The sequence below is a fragment of the Schistocerca serialis genome, chromosome 2 (assembly GCF_023864345.2).
Source record: "Schistocerca serialis cubense isolate TAMUIC-IGC-003099 chromosome 2, iqSchSeri2.2, whole genome shotgun sequence".
NCBI lineage: Eukaryota > Metazoa > Arthropoda > Insecta > Orthoptera > Acrididae > Schistocerca > Schistocerca serialis.
In genome coordinates, this window is record NC_064639.1 from 778,716,108 (window position 1) to 778,729,342 (window position 13,235).

At 45.2% G+C, this 13,235-nt stretch overlaps 1 protein-coding gene across 2 annotated transcripts in view; it reads left to right on the forward strand.

The window, feature by feature from the left end:
- The window catches only part of LOC126455702 (probable inactive tRNA-specific adenosine deaminase-like protein 3), a 531,452-nt gene that overhangs the window by 506,120 nt on the left and 12,097 nt on the right, over window positions 1-13,235 (forward strand). For both annotated transcript variants that reach the window (XM_050091470.1, XM_050091471.1), the window contains one exon: window positions 8,752-9,306. In XM_050091470.1, coding sequence (XP_049947427.1) covers window positions 8,758-9,306 — 549 coding nt within the window. In that variant the 5' untranslated portion in view covers window positions 8,752-8,757. The remainder of the gene's footprint in view (window positions 1-8,751; window positions 9,307-13,235) is intronic.

Consider the following 13,235-nt stretch of genomic DNA (forward strand, 5'->3'; position numbering starts at 1 on the left):
GGGATAATCCAACCTTCTTCAGAATAAAAGTAACTGCCGCTTATCCATAGTGGACATCGTGAAGCTAAAACTACAAATCCATAAATTATCGTAAGACTGTAAAAACTTACCTGAAACTGCCTCGGCCCCACTTCGCGATGAGGCAGCCACGAGTGCTGTACTGGAATTGACCGTAGCGTCACGAGGCCCGCCTAGGCGGACGCAATACCTTGCGCCTGCGCATAAACTCTGTGATGAGTACTTGTTGGGACAATAAGCGAACCTATCTCGGAGAATGTACTTAGATCGACTGTCTTAACATTTATGAAGTATTAGTTGGTCATGATCAGTTGGCCGAGCGGTTCTAGGCGCTACAGTCTGGAACCGCGTGACCGCTACGGTCGGAGGTTCGAATCCTGCCTCGGGCATGAATGTGTGTGATGTCCTTAGGTTAGTTAGGTTTAACTAGTTCTAAGTTCTAGGGGACTGATGACCTGAGAAGTTAAGTCCCATGGTGCTCAGAGCCTTTTGAACCATTTTGAACCATGATGTGAGGAATACATCACGTGCTTACAACGTATGGTCTGTCTAGGAAAAATTTGTGCTTAATCACGAAGTTTAATCACCTAAAAAGAACTTAGGTGTGGGAAGGATAATATAAAGCCAACATCGTCCTTATTAAGACTAGGTCTAAAAAATTTTTGAGACGTAAATGTTAAGCATTTGCTTAGCTATAGTTACAACGCATGAACATCCTATTGACTTAGCACACAAATGGTCATGAATGAACTTATGAACAAGCCTACATCTAATCTGTAACATCCGGCAATACGGGCCATATAAAATATTTCAAGTTTAATATATTTGACCTGAAATGGTCTAGAATCAAGTCAAAATAAACTGATGCACGTGCCTGATTGAGCTTCATGGCGAAGTTATAGTTATGAGTTACAGAAAACACTAGAGTAGGGTATAATGTGGCGGCAATGGGGTGCTCAATTTGTCTTCATGGAGCTGATCCACACACATACTGTAAAAAATGTGTGTGGAACACTGCCATCATAATTCGGGCCTGTTGACCACTGCCATTGAACTTAGGGAATGACAGCGGAATTATGTTGAATGCTAAAGTGTGACTTGGCGAACATCGCTCCAGTCAACACACTTAAAACTATTGACATGACAAAAACAACCTTCTTAACGACCAACTGCAGCTGTGAAATAGAAGCTTCTTTGAAGGTTTACAGCCATTATTTCATCCACCGTAATGTTAATGCGGTCCGCAGCTCGTGGTCGTGCGGTAGCGTTCTCGCTTCCCGCGCCCGGTTCCCGGGTTCGATTTCCGGCGGGGTCAGGGATTTTCGCTGCCTTGTGATGACTGGGTGTTGTGTGATGTCCTTAGGCTAGATAGGTTTAAGTAGTTCTAAGTTCGAGGGGACTGATGACCATAGATGTTAAGTCCCATAGTGCTCAGAGCCAATGTTAAAGCGGGATATGCTTTACCCTTGCGAATACCATGGAAGTCATTACCTGATGCCTTAAGAGATATTCTATCATCCTGTCCCTTCTTTTTGTTTTGCGTGTATTCCTTTCCTCTCCGATTCTACGCAGAACCTCCACACTCCGTACCTTATCAGTCCACCTAATTTTCAACCTTCGTCTGTAGCGCTACATATCAAATGCTACGATTTTCTTCTATTCCGGTTTTCCCACAGTCCATGTTTCACTACCACACAATGCCGTGCAACAAACGTACATGTGCTTCTGTAGCCGCCCATAATTGCGAAAGTGTTGTCAGTGGAGGATTTTGTGCCCGAACTGACCTCTGGATTATGTCCCATAAATGTTCGATGGGAATTATGTCGTGCGATCTGGGTGGCCAGATCATTCCCTCGTACTCTTCAAACTAGTCGTGAACAATTGTAGCCTGTTGACAACGCACTGTCATCTGTAACAATTCCATCGTTGTTTGGGAACATGAAATCCATGAATGGCTGCAGATGGTCTCCAAGTAGTCGAACGTAACCATTTTTAGTCAATGATGTGTTCAGTTGGACCAGAGGACCCAGTCCGTTCCATGTAAAAACAGCACACAGCATTATGGAGCCACCACCAACTTGCACAGTGCATCGGTGACAACTTGGGTCCGTGGCGTCGTGGGGTCTGCACCATGCTCGAACCCTACCATCAGCTCTTACCAAATGAAATCGGGACTCATCCCACCAGCTCACGGTTTTCCAGTCTTCTAGGGTCCAACCGATATGGTTACGAGCCAAGAAGAGGCGCTGCAAGCGATGTAGTGCTCTTAGCAAACGCACTCGCGTCGGTCGTCTGCTGTGATAGCCCATTAATGCCACATTTCGCCGCACAGCGCTAACGGATACGTTCGTCCTACTATCTACGTTGATTTCTGCGGTCATTTCACGCCGTGTTGCTTGTGTGTCAGCGCTGAGAACTCTAACCTGATGCTGCTGCTCCCGGTCGTTAAGTGAAGGCTGTCGGCTACTGCGTGGTCATGGTGAGAGCCAGTGCCTGATATGTGGTATTCTCGGCACACTCTTGACACTGTGGATCTCAGAATATTGAATTCCCTAACGATTTCCGAAATGGAATGCCCCTTGCGTCTGTCTGCAACTACCATTCCGCATTCAGAGTCTGTTGATTCCCGTCGTGCAGCCATAATCACATCGGACATCTTTCCACGTGAATCACCTGCGTACACATGACAGCTCCACCAATGCACTGACATTTATACCTTGCGTACGCGATACTGCCGCCATCTGAATGTGTGCATATAGTTATCCGATGACTTTTGTCACCTCATTGTACATATGCTTTTTTTATGACTGTCGTCGTATTACACTTCTTGGCTTCCATAGTTTCTTGTATCTGTCCCATCTTTTTCCTAAAGCCCGTTGAATTCATCGCATCTCTAACATCAAGCATCCATTTTCTAGGTGGACTTCCGCGTTCCCTTCGTTCAGCTGGTGTCCATCCACAGATTCTTTTTGCTCATTGGTTACCAAGTTAATATGTTTCTGTCGATGGCATCGAGAATAGTGTCTGTTTCACCTTTAATTTCTCGTATTCTATAATTTCTGATGTTTTAAAATATGGGAATGGGACAACTTCTTAGCAAAAAATTCATCTCAAAGGACAAGAGTGAAACGTACAATTATGGATAAAGGGATGTAAGGCTAAAGGTTAGGGCCCATGTACCATTATGTGTTATTTGCTGTTACTACCTTCTTGACGTAATAAGGCTGACCGTGTTTGCGTGCAACAACACGACAACTTTCAAAAGCAGGTTCGATTGTCTCCTCCGAATCGTCTTCTGCAATCGTTCCAACGTGGCGATTGGAGGAAAGCACAGGTCATTCCCGTTTTTGAGAAGTCCCGTAGGACAGATGCGCACAATTATAAATGGTTCAAATGGCTCTGAGCACTATGGGACTTAACATCTGTGGTTATCAGTCCCCTAGAACTTAGAACTACTTAAACCTAACCAACCTAAGGACATCACAAACATCCATGCCCGAGGCAGTATTCGAACCTGCGACCGTAGCGGTCACGCGGTTCCAGACTGAAGCGCCTAGAACCGCGCACAATTGTACCCTATGTCGTTGACGTCAATCTGTTTTAGAATTAAGGAACATGTTTTATGCTCAAGAATTATTCTTGGAGAATGGAAATTCTGTTTATAAAAATCAACAAGGATTCCGCAAACATAAGTCGTATGAAACTCAGTTCGCTTTGTTCCTCCATGAGATCCACTGTGCCGTAGACAATGGAGCTCAGGTTGACCTCGGGAAGGCATTTGACACTGTCCCGCACTGCCATTTAGTGAAAGAATGCGAGATTATCGAGTATCGGCACAGATTTGCGACTGCTTTCAAGACTTGCTTGCAGACAGAACTCAACACGTCGCTCTAAACGGAACAAAATGGACAGATGATAAGGTAATTTCCGGTGTACCCAAAGGAAGTGCGGCAGACCGTTATTGTTTACAGTATATGTAAATGGTCCAGTAGAAAGTGTCGGATGCTCACTAAGGCTGTTCGCAGATGATGCGTTTGTCTATAACAAAATAGCAACGCCAGAAGATAGTGACGCTTTGCAGAATGACCTCCAGACAGTTGATGAATGGTACAGGCTCCAGCATTTGACCCTGAACATAAATTTAACTTATTGCGCATACATAGGAAAAGAAATCCACTACTGTGTAGCTTCACTATTGATGAGAAGCCGCTGGAAACAGTATCTGGCGGAAAATATCTAGGAGTAACTATCCGGAGCTACCTTAAGAGGAAAGACCACAGAAAACAAATAGTAGGAAAAGCAGATGCAGACTCAGATTCATAGGAAGAATCTTAAGGAAATGTATTCCTCGAAGGAAGTGGCTTATGAGGCGCTTGTTCGACCCATTCTTCAGTATTGTTCATCTATCTGGGATCCCACCAAGATAAGACTGATAGAAGAGATAAAGAAGATCAAACGAAGAGCGGCACGTTTCGTCTCGGGATCATTTAGTTGGCACGAGTGCGTTACGGTGATACTCAACAAACTGCATTGGCAGACGTTACAAGAGAGCCGTTGTGCGTCACGGAGAGATTTACTACTAAAATTTCGATAGAGCACTTTGCGGGAAGAGTCGGAGAACCTATTATTTCCCCCTACGAACGTCTCTCGTAATGACCATGAGGTGAAAATTCGAGAAATTAGAGCCAATATAGAGGCTTACCGACAATCGTTCTGCCCACGCGCTATTCGCGAGTTGAACAGAGTTGGTGGGCTCAGTTAATGGTACAAAAAGTACCCTCCGCCGCACACCGTTAGGTGGCTTGCGGCGTGTGATGTAGATGTGCCCTCTGAACAAGTTGATTCGGTTTTCGAGTTTTCCATACGACGCATAAAACCCAGAGTGGTTTGGAACACAAGAACGCGGTGAGGAAATTAGATAACAGCACAGCTTGCTTATAAAAAAATGTTACACTTACTTTCATCGCATTTAGCGTTGTTTTGAACTTCGGATGGGAAGTGTGGGGGGAACAGTGGGTGCCTCCGTAACACGGGTGCTTCCTTCATACTCAGATGTCACATGATACACACAAGTCTCGTCGCCTGTGACGATACTGAGTGGGAATGGAACAACCTGCCACTAATTCATCGTTAATTACTGGAGAGAAAACCTCATTTGTATGGCTTTATTCCCGTCTGAGAGTTGCTGCGGTATCCAGGGGAAGACGTCTTCCTGTAATCCGAGTAATTACGCTAATTGATTTGCTGAATTCGTGTGCCGTATGCCTCACATGAATGCGACAGTTGGCTTGAATCGCCCGTTGGACAAGGCACACGACTTCATCTGAAGCGTACGTGCTTGGGCGACATGACCTTTGCTCGTCTCGTACATCTGTTCTGCCTTTATCAATATGCTGAGGTGAAAATCACATTTATCTGCCTGACATTACACACGTTCTGTAAAGTTCCTCTAGTTGACAGACGTTTTCTTTAACGTAAAATCCTTGTTACGCTTCGCGCTTTAATCACCGACAATGTGTGCGTCAAATCCTCCGTCTGGATACTATACAGGACTACAAAGGGTGTCCGAGGAGTAATGGTCAGTATTAAAGGAATGACAGGAATGATCATTTGAAACAAGAGTTTATTAGACATAGGCTCCAAAATCCGTACATTAAGAGCTATGAGCACCTCTTAGTTAGTATGAAACAAATCTCTTCTAATACAACTGTGTAGGCTTCCGCGGCTAGAATCAGTTGACATAAAAGTTTTATAAGTATCTTACCGCGTCATAATCTAAAAAACTGTATCGAAGAAACCAATGTTTCGGCCTCGGTTACAATGGTCTTCTTCTGGCTCTACTGACTTGTAGACCCAAAGAAAGGTCACTGTAACCGTGGTCGAAACGTCAGTTCCTCCAGTACAGTTTTTTACATTATTATGCGTTACAATACTTAAAATAGTTTTAATGTCTAATCTCTTCTACTGTAACCTCTGTGCTTTCCATATTTTGAGAGTCGATAGTATGGATAAAACAAGAAAAAAATGTCAGGGAACATGGACTCTGAAGTGCAAATTTCAAGAGGTATGAGTACTTAATAATGTCCGGGACTGTGAAAAACAGCTCCTCTACTGAAAACGTGCTCGTAGCGCTTAAGGTATCCATTTCAGAGCCCATGTTTACTAGACTTCTTCCTTTCGAACAATTCTTCCAGTCACATCCCTCAATACTGACCGTTCCTCGTGGGACACTATACAATTAGAAGCGAAATGGCACAGTTACTTCCATCTACGGGCGGTATTCGAGAACACCATCGTCTCTTCTGCGGGGACATGATGAAAAGTAATGCCTCCGAAGTTTTAGGTAAAAACTCTTAAAGCTTTTTAAATAAAACGAGCGTCATTAACATTCCACATCATTATTCCTCTTATGTGCAATTTATTTCTCAACGTAATCACCCTGGTGACGAACACATTTCTATCGATGGGAAACCAGTTTGTTGATACCGACACAGTAGAATGTTTGACTATCCTCACGGAGCCACAATCTCACTTCTGCTTTCACCGCTTCATCACTGTCAAAGTGAAGTCCTCGGAGGTGTTCTTTTTGAATTTCGGAAACAGATGAAACTCTGATGATGCCAAGTCGAGACTGTATGGAGGATGATCGATGATAGTGAACTGAAGGTATGGCCAGGTCACCCACGAGCGCTGCGACAGGAGAGGGTGCTCCATATGTGCCTGAAATCTTCCAATTCGAAGCTAGATTACAGCATGCTGTTTCTCACGCACTGACATAGTTACGTTACACACCGCCATGTTACACGTTACAATTCGGAGCCATCTAGCGACAAAGGGCTGCCTATTTGTAGACACAGAGACTGCGGATGTAAAAGCGTTTTTACGTACAAATTTGGGGGCATTGCTTTTCTGTACACCTCTTGTCTAGACATGGAATGTATTTTTTTCTTTATTGTTATTTCACTCCCCAAAATGTAGCGGGCTGGCAGTGGCACAATACGCTCTTTCAGCCAAGAGAATTACAGAAACAACAGAGTCAAATGAGAAACGAACACACAACAGAGAACGGTATAAAGTGATGAAAAAAAAGAAACAAGAACTAAAATAGATGAGTATAAACTGTAGATTTAAAAACAACGTAGATGAGAGGCACACACACATACGAAGAATGAACACTGTGAGTCGACACGAAAAACAAAGAAACACCATTGGGAACACATATGGATGATGCTGGCGACACTGTTGGTGCTGCTGGAACGGAGCACTGCACACGGCACTGGAGTAACACTGACACCACAACGAAAACGTTAAAAATCACTGCACTGAAGAGGACCTACCACTTGGTGAAGGGAGGAGGGGGGGGGGAAGAAAAGGGAGGGGGAGACATGGTAGGGAGAAACCAGGAGAGGGGTAGGAGGGGGGCAGTGGGGGGGTGAATAGGAGAAAGAAGGTGTTCGGCAGGAGAAAAGGAGGAAGAAAGAAAGGAAGGGGGAGGGAGGGAGAGAGGGAGCCCTGAGGAGGAGGGATTAGGTCTGGTAGAGGGGTAGATGGAGGGCACGAGGACATCATCCGGGAGAGGGAGTTGGCGGAAGACACCTTGGACGAGGGTTTGGAGTGTGTGGAGTTGGAGGCCAGGCAGGATACTGTGTACAGGTGCAGCAATGGGCTAGGATGGGAGAGGATGGGGGGAACGAAAGGATGGGAGGGGGGGGGGGGATCCAGTTTGTGGGAGACGTATAGGATCTGTATTCGTTTGAGGAACAGGAGGAGATGGGGAAGGGAATCAGATTATAAAGGATCCACATGGCTGATGGGAGATAGATGCAATAAGCGAGGCGGAGTGCATGGTGCTCAAGGATTTGGAGGGAGTTTTAGTAGGTGGGGGGCATAGATCCATGGAATGTAATTCACACACGGTTTTTATACATCTGTGAAAGCTCTTGTTATTATACTTATTGAACCAGCATCGTATGTCGTATGTGGACGAATCTGGACACTGACAGAGTGGCAGTACTCTGTGGGAGTTAAGTTAGCAACCACTGTTAAAGGCGAACGGAAAAATTACATCTTTGAGAGACATTCACTACATACCAACCACTACTTTCAATCAGCGTGGCTGGCCGCTGTGACCGAGCGGTTCTAGGCGCCTCAGCCTGCAACCGTGCAACCGTTACGGTCGCAGGTTCAAATCCTGCCTCGGGCATGAATGTGTGTGATGTCCTTAGGTTAGTTAGCTTTAAGTAGTTCTAAGTTCTAGGGGACTGATGAGCTCAGATGTTAAGTCCCATAGTGCTCAGAGCCATTTGAACCGATCGCGTCAATAACAGGTTCTGCACATTTTAATAATAATAATAAATAGTAACAATAATAAAAAAGCACAATACATCATTCTCATTCTAACTTCTTAACTCGAGAACAAAAGTATGTAAGAAGTTACGTAACTGACATCCCGGGTTCTTTGTTGAGTCTATGTAGAGCGTACTAAGAATTGAGGAAATGCCCCTATTCTATCTCTTTAATGCAATAGCAGTATTTTTATATAACTCGTTATTAAAAGTTGGTGGCGCTGTTTATAGAATAACTCATGGTTTCTATATACCATGTGTTGGTAAGCATCCTCACACTGAGTTACCGCCAGAAGAACATTTCTTTTAATGTAAATGTTGAAATGAAGTTTTTAGTGCATTAGTTGATTAGTGGCTTTGGAGTGCAGCGGATTTCTTATTTTTTCAGGTAGCGATGGGATCTGAAGATTGTGCTGCTTCGACGACACCCAGCGATGAACCAACCGGTGACGGAACAACCTCGGTCTCCGATAAGCCACCAGTGATCCCCCACCCGATACCGGTTTTAGGACAAAATGTGTTGGAAAGCGCTCCTCCACTTGTCGACGTTTATGTCGATCTCATCGAGAACCGCAAGCTGACGGGCAAAGTGATCAAGAATCTCTGCGCGGTGAACCCAATCCCGTCGCTGCACCACCTAAAGCGCGTCAGGAACTTCTACATCATCCTGGACTACGTGAAGGACGACACGGCCGAGTCGTGCCTGCGCGGCCTGCGGGCCAGGGGCCTGGACACGGAGGGCCTGCGCTGCCGGCCGGAGGTGCGCCAGGTGCCCCGCCAGCCGCCCAAGACGCGCAGCCAGTTCCGCGCCGCGAACGCGCTCTGGCCCTGCAACTTCCGCGAGGACAAGCAGCTCGAGGCGGTGCTGGCGCAGAGCGCCTTCAGCGACGACGAGCTGCGCCACCAGGTGCGCCTCATGGAGCGCTGCCTCGAGGCGGCGGAGGTCGGTATCTACTGCGTTTACTTACACTGCTGGCCATTGCAATTGCTACACCGAGAAGAAATGCAGATGATAAACGAGTATTCATAATACAACTGACATGTGATAACATTTTCACGCAATTTGGGTGCATAGATCCTGAGAAATCATTACCCAGAACAACCACCTCTGGCCGTAATAACGGCCTTGATACGCCTGGTCGTTGAGTCAAACAGAGCATGGATGGCATGTATAGGTACAGCTGCCCATGCAGCTTCAACACGATACCACAGTTCATCAAGCGTAGTGACTGGCGTATTGTGACGAGCCAGTTGCTCGGCCACCATTGACCAGACGTTTTCAATTGGTGAGAGATCTGGAGAACGTGCTGGCCAGGGCAGCAGTCGAACATTTTCTGTATCCAGAAAGGCCCGTACAGGACCTGCAACATGCGGTCGCGCATTATCCTGCTGAAATGTAGGGTTTCACAGGGATCGAATGAAGGGTAGGCCCACGGGTCGTAACACATCTGAAATAAAACGTCCACTGTTCAAAGTGCCGTCAATGCGAACAAGAGGTGACCGAGACGTGTAACCAATGGCACCCCATACCATCACGCCAGGTGATATGCCAGTATGGCGATGACGAATACACGCTCCCAATGTGCGTTCACCTCGATGTCGCCAAACACGGATGCGACCGTCATGATGCTGTAAACAGAACCTGGATTTATCGGAAAAAATGACGTTTTGCCATTCGTGCACCCAGGTTCGTCGTTGAGTACACCATTGCAGGTGTTCCTGTCTTTGATGGAGCGTCAAGGGTAACAGCAGCCATGCTGCTGATACTCCATGTTGCTGCAAACGTCATCGAACTGTTCGTGCAGATGGTTGTTGTCTTGCAAACGTCCCCATTGTTGACTCAGGAATCGAGACGTGGCTGTTTGTGTATGAAAAATCGGTTGGAAACTTTCCTCATGGTAGCACATTGTAGGTGTCGCAACCGGCGCCAACCTTGTGTGAATGCTCTGAAAAGCTAATAATTTGCATGTCACAGGATCTTCTTCCTGTCGGTTAAATTTCGCGTCTGTAGCACGTTATCTTCGTGGTGTAGCAATTCTAACGGCCAGTACTGTATTAACTGCTGTTTTTACATTTTAAAACGCTCCTCCTCGTACGTCATCTCGGATTTGCTGTAGCGTTTGGTGAACTTCCACTAGCTGTCGCGGCTTGAATCCACGAACTCTTACAAGGGACCCTACGAACATCCTTTCGCCGATTTAATTCTTACTGACTGGGTGTATAGTGCAGACTAAGACTCCAATATGTGTATTTAGGGAGACGCGACTATCAGTCATTTTCGAGAAAATCGAGTTTGGAAACTTTAGGTGTACGTTTATACTTCGTATGGTCGCTAATATGCAGTCTGCAGCTGAACGGGTAAGCCCTTGGTTTCGTAAACACAAGGTCGCTAGATCGAATCTCACTGTCGGTACTACTTCCTCTTGAGATTGCACCAATATTAGGTGCTGTGCTTCGATACGTGTGGTGCTCCGTGAAACTTTATGACGACCGAGAGCGTTTCATGGTTCAAAAATGGTTCAAATGGCTCTGAGCACTATGGGAATTAACGTCTGAGGTCATCAGTCCCCCAGAACTTAGAACTACTTAAACCTAACTAACCTAAGGACATCACACACACCCATGCCCGAGGCAGGGTTCGAACCTGCGATCGTAGCGGTCGGGCAGTACCAGACTACAGCGCCTAGAACCGCCCGGCCACCCCGGCCGGCAACGTTTCATGAATGTAAAAAAGTTTATTTTGCAATAAACACATTAAAAAAACTATGGACGTGCAGAACTTCGGCGTTCATTACATCTGTTGTACGACGCGATGATTATATTTTGCCATGTTCGTATGATCAGCATCATCCTGTGCCTTGCAGCACTGGATATGTTACACATTACACTTCTCACAAATGTGGAAACAATAATAAAATAAAATAACTATGCTTATTTTATTGAAAGTTATCGTGTATCACTTTTTCGTTTCCACCCACCTTAAGAAAAAAAATTCTCTTTTTCCATATTAAAGATTAGGAAAATAGCAAATGAATGATAAAATACTGATACTTAGAACGATCATAACAAATCTGTTGTTACAGTAGCATGGGAAAGAAAAAAGAAAATGCCAGCAAGATTCGATCCAGAGACCTCGCGCTTTTGGAACTAAGTACTTACTAACTCTGCTGCGGACTCCTTAAACAGTAGTGGCCCTACAAAGATTACAGTACAAGCATTCCATTCATTTTCTGACTCGATTTTCTCATCTAATTTCGTCCATTATAAATGTGTTTTTGAAATGCTACGACCTGTGAAAACAGTGCATTTATTTATTTTTTTTTTTTTTGTAAATAACTTTTTGCCATCAGTCACGATTTTCTTTTATTTGTGTTTTACGCGGCTCGTTTCGAGAAAAGATTCCTATTTACAAGTGTGCATTTCTTTGTATTATGCCATTATTTCGTAATGTTTTCGACATGTAAGGTTCTGCTTTGTTTTGTTGACTTCAAGTTTTCTTATGATCCATTTGTGCAGAATGTGTGTGATCCTGGCGTGACGCAAAGAAATACACACTTGAAAGTGATAATCATTTCCGGAAATGCGTCCTGTAAAAAATAAATAAAAGAAAATCGTGACTGGCAGCGGAAAGTCAATTGTCTCAGAGACGGTTGAGAGTTTCGTCTGCCTTCTTACATATATTATAGTCCTAGTCGTGCCCTACATACCAATATGAATCAAAGCGGTGAGAGGAAGTTCCAATGGTCCACTTGTTAGCGCTGTGCGGTGAGCGAGAGTAATCACTCATTGTATTGCTCCGTAACTTCCTCCAAAGCTTTTGTTGGCGTACCTGGATAATTCCTATGCACTGCCTCACCAATGCTATGAAACTTCGTTTCCTCTGTACGACTAATGAGTGCCCTGTAGCCGTCTGACTACTTTCAACAGCTGCCACGTCCGACCACTGGACTGGATAACAACTGGTTTCCCCTATCCGTTCTATAAAGAACAGAGGATTATAGTCTAAAGTTAAACAGGATAAGGACTTACACTAGAATTCGACAGTCAAAATTTCCATTGAATCAAGACGCAGTTCATTCTCTTCTAATATCCTCCGTCAACTCCGCTTATTTCGTTGCACAACGATCCTAAACAGTTCATGTGCACTCCCTAAACAGCAGCATCCACTTCAGCAACAAGCAGTAGCCACGGTTCCAATGTCCGTTCTAGATGACACACATCCAGACACTTTCTGAACTATCCACACGTAAAAAACAAAATTACTGGTCCCTGGATATACAATTCCGAAATACTCCTCGACATAAACTGCACCCCAGAGGACTCAAAAACTCGCCTCCTCCACCCATCTGTGACCGCCGACCGACTCTTATTCTTCCCGAGCTGCTCACACCTTCACGACATTCATCTACAGCCATACTCCTCAAGCCACCTGACTTTGAGTGGCGGAGGGTACCTTGAGTACCTCTATCGGTTCTCTCTTCTATTCCAGTGTCGTATTGTTCGTGGTAAGAAAGATTGTCTGTATGCCTCTGTGTGGGCTGTAATCTCTCTGGTTTTATCCTCATGCTCTCTTCGCGAGATATACGTAGGAGGGAGCAATATCCTGCTTGACAACTCGGTGAAGGTATGTTCTCGAAACTTCAACAAAAGCCCGCACCGAGCTACTGAGTGTCTCTCCTGCAGAGTCTTCCACTGGAGTTTATCTATCATCTCCGTAACGCTTTCGCGATTACTAAATGATCCTGTAACGGAACGCGCTGCTCTCCGTTGGAGCTTCTCTATCTCTTCAATCAACCCTATCTGGTACGCATCGCACACTGCTGAACAGTATTCAAGCAGTGGGCGAACAAGCGTACTGTAACCTACTTCCTT